The following is a 12608-nucleotide window of genomic DNA, read 5'->3' as shown; positions in this document are numbered from 1 at the left end:
GTAATGCAAAATCTATTTAAATTAAATAGCATAATAATGCAAAACAGAAGCATTTTCGTTTGGGCCTGACTATTAGAATTGTTTCAACCACCCCGCTCTTTCGATACATGTCATAATATGTCAATGAATTTCATTCCATTTTGTATTATTATTATTACTGATGTCCATTAGCAGTCATTGTGCAGAGAAATATCACCATGTAAATAGTTCAGTTTATAGAGACAATCTCCTTCACATCTGAAACACATACAAAAATACACAGAGAAAACACACACCCCCTGGGACACCCCAAAATTTTTTTCAAAAACCCTGGTCCCCCGCTCCTCTAAAAAATGGAGAGATGCAGCCCTTACCAGACAGAATTTGCAGACATTTTTTTCTAGTTAATGGTGTGACTGCCAACAAAATGTGTCACTGTCTCAGATGTTCCATGCCATTCTAGGTGGTGTGATGAGGGCAGATTGTCACTATAACTACATCCTCAACTACATCCTCAACTACAGCTTCTCAGCTTGTTAAAAAAAAAATTATCAACTGATATAGCATAAAGTCTTTTCTTGCAGCTTGTCCCTAGACAAAAAATAGCAGGATCTGAAAAAAATAGGGCTGATAAACACTGACAAATGTTGTAGACTTTTTATGAGTTGAACTTGAAAAAACAATATATATTTGGACATATATACTAATCTTGAAAAGGTGTGCGGGTTAATGTGCTGTGAGAGAATGTTTGTTTAGAAGGTTCAGAGATCAAATAAAGATGCTGCAAAGCCCCCGAGAGAGTATACGACTACTGAAGCTAGCCTTCAAAGTGCTTCAGGTTTCTTCATCAAGAAGACACCCAGAACACTTCTTAAAACCAGATGAATGATTTAATAAAGCAGTTTAAGTGGATGCTGGCTGGCCACCTAGCTGCCTGTACAAAGCCATAAACATCAGAAGAATTAGGACATCCACCAGCCCCTCGTGATATAGTCCTATAGCTATGTGGTTCCAAAGGCCACACGTCGACCACCCAAACAGCAGGACTAGAGTTTCAGACATCAACAGTCAACCTAGTATGGCCTTTTTGGTAAGGAAGGTATTGTGTTGGATATGTGTCTTCTGTTTGCATCTACCTCAGTGTCTCTAAATTAATTTCCCTTTTGTCCTAGTAATGTAATGTTATTACAGGGGGAAGTCATGGCCTAATGGTTAGAGAATTTGACTCCTAACCCTAAGATTGTGGGTTTGAGTCTCGGGCCGGCAGTACCACGACTGAGGTGCCCTTGAGCAAGGCACCAAACCCCCAACTGCTCCCCGGGCGCCGCAGCATAAACGGCTGCCCACTGCTCTGGGTGTGTGTTCACGGTATGTGTGTGTGTTCACTGCTGTGTGTGTGCACTTTGGATGGGTTAAATGCAGAGCACGAATTCTGAGTATGGGTCACCATACTTGGCTATATGTCACATCACTTTATTTTTTCACTGTGTGGTGATTAGAATAACTAATAAACCCAAACTTGAAATTTGAATTTAGGTGGATGACACCGTTTGGTTAAATGCATGCAACATATGGCAAACCAGCACTTCAAAACTTAATAAGCATTTTAAGATGCTTAGAGAATTCTAAAGAAGGGTGATCAGACGCCCCCATTTTTTGGTGTCCTGTGTCTTACTGCACATTCAAAACATAGCAAATAGCAATATTATTGTTTTTATTGATGTTCTCATAATTATTTTGTTTTATTTTTGTAATATGTTTTAAAAGTCATAATTTTGCTGTTTGCAATGGGTAGTATTGTATAAAATTTTATTGAATTGTATTAAAACCGGTTGAACCGCAAACATAATTGTAAACATTTTAAGCAACATTAATTATAATATCAGTATATGGAATCACAACAATTAAAAATCACAAACATACAAAAATGTACTGTTCCCATTTTTTTGTAATTCATAGATAATAACAAGTGAGATTTCAATTATATTTTGACAAGTGAACTAGGAAATGTCCATCCAGTGACCTGTCACTTGCAAAACTAGCACTTTCACACTAAATATCCAGCTGTAAGCTCATAAAAGCTTAAAAAATGGTAGTAACCCTCCATTCTACAAAAAACATTTTTTCTTCTTCTAGTATGCTATTAATTTCTAGCATGTATGTATGTATTTACTTATTTATTTTCAGCTAATACTTTTCTGAGAGGAAAACACCTAAAATATTAGAATATTTAATAGTGGCGAAAATGAAAGACATTACATTGCCCATGGGTTGGTATAAGAACACATTTTGCAGGGAAGGAAACCCCCCAAATGTCCCGCGGGTGATTCTATTTGAAGATGAGTCAGCAACAAGAGTACATTACTAGCAGACGTACAGAATATACATAAAAAATGCAGCCCTGATTACAGTCTTGTAAAGTTTGCTGCAAAGCACCATAGGACATCTGGACAAAGTCTTCCTGGATGAGTCTGGGTGAAAATAAGACAAAACGGGCGTAGCCATACTTTAAATCACACAATTTTATTTGTTAAATATGTTGGAATAGTCAAGGAATGTTTGGATGCTGCTTTATTCGGCTCTCTGAACTAGAATATGAGAAGAACAAAACATTCTTATAGCTGTAAACCATTTTTTTTTTGTGTGTGTAATCAAAAAAAGCTTTTGATGTGAAAACTGTAAAGTTCTGAAAGAAAACAAAACAATCTAGACAAATTAATCTGTACTCAACAGAGTATTCCATATAACTGGGAGTAACATATGTCTGGTATGCATTGCCAGGAAATGCATATGGTTGTCTATTATGAGTCACAGGCTTGGTTGCTATGATTGAGCAACCAAGTAGGAAATTTGACCGTTTTAAGAATTACAGAATGACTAAATACATTTGGTGGCATCATTGTCCTCGTCATTTCCACAATGTCCACTCACAATAAAGGAAATATAGGTGGCTAAATATGAGAGGAATGTTCATCATTTCAAATCTGAAATCTTACGCTTACTGTATACAATGACTCACTGTGAGCCATGGGGACTTTCCCATCACTACTAAAATTAATTTGCCTTTCATCTACCTAAAGAAGGTAGAACTGTATGTTTTAAAATTACTAAATGATAGAATTTAGAAAGCCCCTTGTATATGTCTATGCAATCACATGTTCAGTATATTTCAACCATTTTTTTTTGTGACCTAAAACAGACACAATACTGCACCCTGGTGGTCGTACGTAAAGCTTCAATTTATTACGAATAAACCTAATGTTAGAAAACGCTTAACAGAATGCAGTTTAATTTCATTTTATAAAATTTGGAACTGATTTCCACCTTTTTTTAAATCTTTGTTATACTGTAATATTTCGTTAAAAATGTATTTGTCACAATGATTGAGTGTTTACGAATAGTTACGGTGTTTGCGCTAATTATTGTCCTTTTATGAACAGACGTGTCATGCTCCTGTTGACCATCACTGGTAAATCCAGATTCTAACATTTCCTACCAAAAATATTAAAAGCTAGGTTCCACCGAGATTTGAACTCGGATCGCTGGATTCAGAGTCCAGAGTGCTAACCATTACACCATGGAACCGCCCTACAGACACCTCGAAATCTACGGCTTTTGAAGACTAGCGCTCAAATACGTGGTTTCCTTTGTTGTTGTTGTTGTTTTTTCCTGCTAACCACTATCACCAGGAAGTTTGACGTAGACAACCCACTTTTAAAAGCATACTTTAAAAATAACTCATACACAGTGGTATGCCACATATCCCACTGCAGGTCAAAAAAGAACATAAGTCTCTCTCTTTGCTATTTCCCCCCTTAAAAACATTAAAATGAAAACACAACATGAAAGCACGACCCCACAGCCATTTCTATAGTTGTTCATAATGCGATAGATCCCGTGTGAAAATTAGGTTGCATACTGTAGACAATTGGTTTTCAACCTGTGGGCCGCGGCCCCCTAGTGGGTCGCGATAGTATTGCAGGTGGGCCGCCAATTGCTATTAAAATAAATAATAATATTGTTAATATATGTAAAAATGTCTAAGTCATAACATAATAACATCATTTCATATATATATATATATATATATATATATATATATATATATATATATATATATATATATATATATATATATATATATATATAATTAAATAAGCCCGAGTTATTTTCTGTTCATTTGCCAGTTCATTCTAGGGCTGTGTGATAGAAATCATCATAAAATCAAGATTTGAGCTTGCGCGATTTCTAAATCGCTTTATAGCACGATTTTCCGCAGCCCCTGACCTCCCGCAGTATGCCATCCGATCTATCAGAATGCAACGCGCCTAGCGCGAGAACAGAACAGACTGGGAATATGCCTACATGACTCCAGGTTCACACACTGTCTGTGATACGCCTTTTTCCGAGCCCATGTTAACGGATCAGAGCGTTCACACTGCACGCGGTAAAAAAGGCTAGAAATAAAAACGTGCGAAAATAATTAATATCTAGCACATGAGCATAGAGAGAGTTGTGAATGCACAGGATGCAGTTTAAGTGAAAGGAGACACGTTTTAAGTGCGCGCACTTTCTCCCGGCCGGGCGAGAGCAGCGTGTATCTGAGCAAGCATGTTTGGTTTTTTAGGCCGTAAGGTGAAGCCGTTTTTCGTTTAATCCCGTTCCCATATATGGGGCACTAAATTCTTTTCATTTCAATAAAAAGATCTATTGGTTTTGAGCAAGAAAATAAAAGTTCTCCATTTATAATCCTGCAGTTTATTTTTTATACATGTCTAAAGTCGGCGATAGTTCCTTACTCGCGTAATCATATTTGATCATGAGTGATTAGGCTTCGCGTCACGTGGGAAAGCACAAAGGAAATCTGCGTGCGAGCAGAGTGATTCGCGCTCGCGTATTAATTTAATGTGCTTTCGCGTTACATTAATGCGCTCTCGCTGCTGCTTCTGCACCGCATACACATACTGTATACGCACTGCTGACGGAGTACGTGTGAACCTGTATAATGTATAACAAATCTATTTCAACACCTGAGGCACCGCTACAATTAATGAGCTCTATGAACAATGTATGGCAAAAAAAGAAAAAAAAAGTCCCTGGACACAGTATTTATTTATTTATATTTTTTTTTGCCATAATTCTAGAAATTTTGTTACACCTTTACTATAGTGATTATTTTGACTTATGTCTGTTCTAGAGACGTCTGTCTGTTCTAGAAACTTTTTGATAAAGTTCTAATTGTTTTTTTTTTTTTTTTGTAAATATGTTTCAAATTCAGCCTGAATGCATTTATGACTGTAAAGCATATCTGTGTGTGTCAAAATTGTGATTAAAATCGAAAATCGCAAAATTTATCAAAGAAATCCCGATAGGTTTTTTTTTTTTTGTCCGTATCGCACAGCCCTGTTCATTCAATAAATACAGTTTACAATCTAGCTTCTGAGTACTAAGTTATTAACCCAACAAGAGCGGGGTCAGTTAATTTTTTTGCAGTGGGCCGCGCACACATATGTGTTTGGTTGAAAAATACCACACTTAAAAAAATAAATACAGGGCGTTATGTAGACAATACTGTATTCAAAAAATACCACACTGAACATGATAAATACAGGGCGTTAAGATATACATTATCAACAAGGTACACAATTTACATATTACATCACAACTTTATGAAAGCGTTTCGTTTTTTAAAAAAAAAAAACTGCCAAATAAAATCAAATTAATATTACAACCGGGATTTTATTTTGACAGTCTGTAAAAGCTCTAACCCGGAACACTTCCGGAGATGCTCACTGGTTCGGTTGCTTGCTAACTTGTTAGCATGGCTACTGCCTAATCACAAATACACTGCAGTGCAGCAGCGGAGAGGATAGGATCGGGTCTGTTCCACTTTTCCTTCACATTCTTCCATTGTTTGCGCTTTTGTTTTAATCGAGATGGGGACGCGAGACGACGAATATGACTACTTGTTTAAAGGTGAGCACATAATATATTTGTCTAGAGTGTACAAGTTAAAGCGTCTCTCATAATCGCGGTTATTGTTAGTTAGAGTGGTTTTATATTAAGCACTAAAGGCCAGCTAACCGGCTAGCTGATTTCGAACAGCCCAAACAAACCCCTGCTCCTCGGCTGAAATAGTATCATTTCAGTGCTTGTGGGTTTATGTGAAATATTGCTCAGTTACGGCACACTTTGTTCATATGGGTGATGGTTATCACAGAAACTACATAAACTACCGTGGATCGGACCACACCTTGAAGCGCTAGCTGAAGTTAGCCGAGGCTGTCGCTGCAGGAGTTTAACGGAGCAGGCGGAAATTGGAAACGGCCTGATGGTTTTTCCAAGAATGTATGAGTTTCTTTTGTGGATGACATTATAGGAGATATCTGGGACAGCTTAAACCACTATTCACTTTTATTATATATTCTTCAATACAGTCAAAGTGAACGGTAACTGAGGTTTGTCATTCCGCCTAACATCTCTTTTTTGTTTTACCGACAAACATAAAGTAATACGGGTTTGGAACAACATGAATAAAGATGGAATGTTCATGTTTTGGACGAATTGTGTTTTATAAAAATGAATTGTTTGTGTGAGCGTATTGTTACTGTCTTTTAAGTCAGTCAGGTGACGCGGCCTCTCTTTGCCTGCGTATGTTTATCGTTGTTTTTCCTTCATGAAAGCGTGTGAAATTTCTGTCTTTTTGGGATAAGTTTTGTTTTGAGGTTTCACTCCTGGGAGACGTGTTGTGTCATCAGTTAGGAAATTAAGCGCTGACATGTGATTCGTAGTAAACTACCCCTCTAATGTAGCAGTATAGTTGTGTTCAATGTACATGTTTAAGATAAGAGTAGAACATTTATGTAAGCCCACATTCTTCACCAAGTTCGAGTCACAACAATGTTACCAAAAATGGTCAAATCCCCCCGCCCCACTTATTTAAATTCACTTCAGTTTCAAATTAGGTTGTGGCATATGGTTGTGACATAAGCACTCAGTTTCCAAATGTGAAGAGGTTTGTTCCTTTATTTAATTTTAGACAGAAGTGTCTTAGATTTTGTCACTCACACTGCTATTTAAAGGGATAGTTCCCAAAAATGAAAATTGTAATGTACTCACCCGTTCAAAATCCATTAAAAGTCCATGTAACCAAAACTTTGACAGTTCAAAAACAAGACACCAGGTCTTCTGAAAAGACACAATTGCTTTATGTGATGAAAATATATTTAATTTAGGCTGTTATTCATATCTGGACAGTGATTAATGCATGTGCATAGAGTAAATCAAATATGGTAAACACAGACGATGCTTGTTTCTGAACTGTCAATGTTTTAATGGAATTAACTGTCAGTGGAGGGACCAATATCGCTCAGGTTTCATTAAAATATCTTCATTTGTGTTTTGAAGATGCAAAAAAATTCTTATGGGTTTGGAAATACCTGACAGGATTTTAATTTTTAGGTCCTTTTAAAAAAGGTTATGTTGTTGATCTGATGTTGGATATAAAACCCTGATTTGTTTTATTTTGAGTGGTCCTGATTGGAGACTCTGGTGTGGGGAAGAGTAACCTGCTGTCTCGTTTCACCCGCAATGAATTCAACCTTGAGAGCAAAAGCACTATTGGAGTGGAGTTTGCTACACGTAGCATTCAGGTGGATGGAAAGACTGTGAAAGCTCAGATCTGGGACACAGCTGGACAGGAACGCTACCGGGCCATCACTTCAGCGTAAGGTTCTTCAAATGTCAAAAGTGTCATTCCTCGTATAACAGATACCAGTTGACATTTCTTGATTTTCTTCTTCTGTTTGATAAAATCCATTCACGCCAAGGACGTTAAGTATAACCAAGATTTAATAATCATTCTAATTCTTAGATTAGAGAAGTCCAAACCATAATTATCACGATAAAAACATATATAGTAGAATCACTTTCAGAACAATTTTTGTCCAGTTGAAGAATGAGATGGTCAGAATCGTCTTTAAAGAGGTCAAGCATTTAAAATGGCAGACGAGAGAACTGCTGCGAATGAGATAACCAAAGTTATTGTGAGTTGGTGTGAACATAATATAGTTAACGTTATAGTTATTTTTATAGAAGTTGTTAACTCGGTGTTCAGTTCAAAGTCAATGTGAAATGGCATTCCCAACCCATATTAGCATAATCTGATGTATTTCTAAGTTATGGAGGGGTATGTGACCTCACCCAAAAATGAAAGTTGTTTCAGAAGTTTTTATAGTAAAATAAACAATTATGAAGACAAATGTTTGTATTTTATTTGGAATAACCATTGAATTCTTCACATTAGAATCGAGAAGTGTGCATTTTGATTTCACGTTGACTTTTAAGTGTACTCATTGAACATACGCTTCAATTTTCGATCTACTTTTGATTTATTCTTTATGTTGGTCTGCAGGTATTACCGGGGCGCTGTTGGGGCCCTTCTAGTGTATGACATCGCCAAGCACCTGACTTATGAAAATGTGGAGCGTTGGCTTAAGGAGCTGAGAGACCACGCAGACAGCAACATAGTCATCATGCTCGTGGGAAATAAAAGTGACTTGCGTCACCTTCGGGCCGTGCCCACTGATGAAGCACGTGCATTTGCAGGTTAGATCCACAATAAGCACTTAGAAGTAGACTTTTAACTCTTGATGATTTACAGGAAGTGTGTATAGCCAGGGCTTCTGTAGTTTCTTTGCATACTTTGTTAATTGTTACCATGACTGTTAATGTATGTTCACTCATGTTTGCAGAGAAAAATGGTCTGTCCTTCCTAGAGACCTCAGCTTTGGATTCCACTAATGTAGAGACCGCTTTTCAGACCATCCTGACTGGTGAGTGTGCTTTAAAAAAGTGCATTTCAGCGGATACTTAGAGTGCAAGTTTAAGGATGCTAAACTTTAATTTTTTAACGAGGAATGCATGAATAAGGAAATACACACTAAACAGGCTTGAGGAAATAACTGTGGGTTTGTCTTAAAAGAAAAGAAAGATTGTATATGATTGGCTGAAGGCCATATCCTTATGAATGACTCATCAAAAGCTCTGCTTTGGTCGGGTAGGTTTCTCTAGCCTGACGTGACTGCAATAGAGAGTTTCCATCTTCTTTTGCTCCTCTGTTCGGCTCCTGGCATCTGCAGAGCAGGAACAAATAATAAATGTTTCAAAAGCATGGCAGTCCGTTGCAATGCTATAATTGCATTCGCCCCTGACATCCAGTAATAACTGTAGGCTTTATAGGCTTTTATGGCAACACAAAGTCCGTATTCATCACCAGTTCCTGGATTGTTGGCACCTTACATTGTCTTAGCATCAATATCTCTCTCTGTCCTGCAGAAATCTATCGGATCGTATCCCAAAAGCAGATGTCTGACCGCCGAGACAATGACATGTCACCTAGCAACAATGTGGTGTCCATCCAGGTGCAACCTACTGAGAATAAACCAAAGATGCAGTGCTGCCAGAGCATCTAGCAGCACCAGTCCAGTCCCGTACCCTCCTCCAACCACCCACCTGCAACACCCCCCTCCTCCCCTCCTCTTCAAGACTGCTTTGGCTCTGAGATGCAGCTGCACAACTAGGCTTGAGCACAGAGGCTGGTTCCAAAAGCTGGAATCTCAAAGGGTCACCACCTGCAGTCTGGACTAAGCTTGTTGTTTTGTTTTTGTTTGTTTGTTTTTTTTTTTAGTTGGTTTTCCTCCTTCCTGCCATGGTAGGCTTTTATATTGCAGGATTTTAATAATCATCTGTGTCGATCTTCACTGAAATGTCTTAATATATAATTTCATTCGCAAACGTGTGAGGCTCGCTCATGTATGTCTTCAGTAGCAGCCCCCTTGTCACTGGGGTGGAGGGGAGAAACGTGCAGTATTGGAGGTTTTGCTATATTTAATGTTGTGATTGTAGAGAGATGATGTACCTGATAGATGTTAGATGACCATTAGGGCCCAGAGACCACAGTCTTCACCTTTCAGCCATCTTCCAAGTATGGTTTACATTGCATGTACATTTCCTTTACTCACTTGGCACGGGGTACATTGCATTAATGACTTCACCATCAGGCCAGTGGAAGAGGCCTTAAGGCATATAGCTACCGCACCGTTTTCTCTTCACCATCACGCGCTTCGAGGTAGAATAGTTGTTTTAGTGCCTTTTTTTGATGGAGCGTCACACGGACGCCTTCACGCATGTGCTTAAAACGCTGCACCTCTTCAGCTACCCGTGCCAGTGCAGCAAGGCCTTCATCACACACTAGAATTATGCTGTAGTGTAGTCCAACACGGATCCTTTCTTTTTGTATTCCAGCCCTTTTAGTTATTGTCCTCGAATAGCAAAAGTTCAATTGGTAAAAACAATAATTGATGTCATAATGCAAAAAGAGGGGGAAGTAGTTTAGCAAACAGGCACAAGTTCTCTTTGAAACACTACCACAGACCGATTCAGTATGAAACGAGGGAATAGAGACTTCCTCTAAAAGCAACGTAAACCCATTGTACTTTTGCAGGTCACGCTCTGCCGTTAAAGTCAGAACAGGAAAAACACGCAGCAGTGAATACTGGCCAGCTGACGGCCACATCACATGAGAGCACTCTAGGGAATAGACTGGATACTTGCTTTTTTTTTTGTTTTTGCACTGAATGTAAAATATCTCTCCCGGTTTGACTTGCCGCCACTACAGTTTATGATCTTAAGACCTGTAACTTGTATTTATTCTGTGGTAGTCATTTAAATCGAGTTATTAGCCTTTAATCTTTGTGGCGAAGTGGTGAGACTTTTAAATGATAAGACACAGTGTGATAATTTATGAATGTATTATGTGTTTTAGCCTACAAAAAAGTCTTTGTCTTGAGTCCAGCAGATGGAGAAACTACCACAAGCTGTGATGCTCGTCTTCGCTTAATGGCTGTCTAATAAAACTTACTCAGTGTGACACAAAATATCAGTAAAGACTGAACTAATAATGCATGTTGTATAATGGTCACCACAGGTGACCTCAGAGTGGAAGAATACTGTAGACATCAGCATCTTAGTCTGCAACCCTGAAGTCATTTATTTGCTGGAAATTTCACTTTGGTTATCGATCCCCTTGACTTTAATTACCCCAGCACTAGGTAAAGCAACATAGTTTGCATATGATCATTCTCAGCAGTATCAGAACACATTCCAAGTCGAATTGAAGGCCCTTAAAGGCTGCAATGTAATTAGTGAAGCAGACTGAACCGACATAAGTGCATGTGAGTCATTTTACTGTTTTTAGTATCCTGTATCTTATAAGGTAAAACAAAGGAAAAGACCTTGTGATTATACATGCGTTAGGGTCTGTTTGTTCTTACCCTAACCCTAATCTTATTACATTACTTTAAATTAAAGGCACTCTTCTCCTAACCTAACCCAGTCCACATTTGCCAATGATGTGAGGGTACAGATGGCACAACGATGACCTGCCCATGCACTGCACATAGCTGGTGTGTCCTAGTAAGATTACCCGGATATTACTTTTCTGACTGTCAGATCTTTCACGTATTGCCTCGAGAACTTTTATTTCTTTTTGTTTCTTTTGTCTGCACTGTACTGTGATTTATTTTGTATTGTTATGATTATACTATTACTCTGTCCACTGTAATTCCAATTTAAAAGAGCAAATAAAATATGTAGTTAATTCAAATTTCGACTTATACTGTTACACTTACACTTTGTGTTTAAAGTAATAGTTTGCCCAAAAATGAAAATGTACACTCAGACCATCCAAAGAGGTAGATGAGTTTGTTTCTTAGCATTAAATCTCTTCTGGCCAAAATACATCATAACGTGCATAATGATGCTTCCTCCACTGAAAAAGTCAACAAGTTCCCTGTTGTCCTCTCACATCAAAAGCCACCAACATATTTGTTTAGAACTGTTTTTGCTTGTAACCCATGCTAGATCTGTGAATATTTCTCCTGATTCAGATGAGAGGAAAGATATCACTGGAGAAAGCAATATTATAGATAGAAGTCTCATGTTTTAGCTGAAATCAATGGTTAAAAACGCCTCAATGGATTTGTTTCTTATAAACAAGCAGCTTTTGACTTCACAAGATGTTAATTGATGTATTTGAGTGTGTGTGTGGATTACTTGTGGATTATTGTGATGTTTTTATCAGCTGTTTGGACGGCACCCATTCACTGCAGAGGATCCATTGGTGAACAAGTGATGTAATGCTACATTTCTTCAAATCTGTTTTAATAAAATAAAATCATCTACATCTTGGATGGCCTGAGGGTGAATCAATTTTAAGCAATTTTTTAAATTTTTGTTTTGGGTGAACTATTCCTTTAACTTTTGATTAAAAGCTTAGAGTTGTCATGTAAGAGTTTTTTTATTTTATTTTTTATGTTCTCATTAACCTCTACTGTTATATGTTGTTACTTCTTCTTTTTTTTTTTTTTTAATTAATTTCTTTCAGTTCCTTGAGGCATGTCCACTATGTCCTAATTTTTTAAGTTAGTAAAAGTGGTTGGTTTTTTTAAAAGGAAGCAGTTATGTAATGTAACAGATAATGTTCAGTACAGATGTGGTGATGATTATTATCATAATGGTTAGCCATTGAAGTATGTGTAATGCCCTTATGACAGGCTTAAAATTAGGAC

At 37.7% G+C, this 12608-nt stretch overlaps 1 protein-coding gene and 1 non-coding gene across 2 annotated transcripts; one reads left to right on the top strand and one right to left on the bottom strand.

Annotated features, from left to right (window-relative positions):
- Positions 1–3492: 3492 nt before the first annotated feature.
- On the bottom strand, positions 3493–3564 carry trnaq-cug. Its single transcript has one exon. It is a non-coding gene; the product is annotated as a tRNA-Gln (tRNA).
- Positions 3565–5776: 2212 nt separating this feature from the next.
- Positions 5777–11113, top strand: LOC109110484 (ras-related protein Rab-11A). Its single transcript, XM_042775323.1, has 5 exons — positions 5777–5955; positions 7510–7705; positions 8393–8586; positions 8733–8813; positions 9316–11113. Exons 1-5 carry the CDS (start codon positions 5916–5918, stop codon positions 9450–9452), a joined length of 648 nt encoding a protein of 215 aa, XP_042631257.1. The 5' UTR covers positions 5777–5915; the 3' UTR covers positions 9453–11113.
- Positions 11114–12608: the final 1495 nt, after the last annotated feature.

The sequence above is a fragment of the Cyprinus carpio genome, chromosome A18 (genome assembly GCF_018340385.1).
Source record: "Cyprinus carpio isolate SPL01 chromosome A18, ASM1834038v1, whole genome shotgun sequence".
Lineage (NCBI taxonomy): Eukaryota > Metazoa > Chordata > Actinopteri > Cypriniformes > Cyprinidae > Cyprinus > Cyprinus carpio.
The sequence above is the reverse complement of the archived record's forward strand: the minus strand, read 5'-3'. Positions and strand labels throughout refer to the sequence as shown.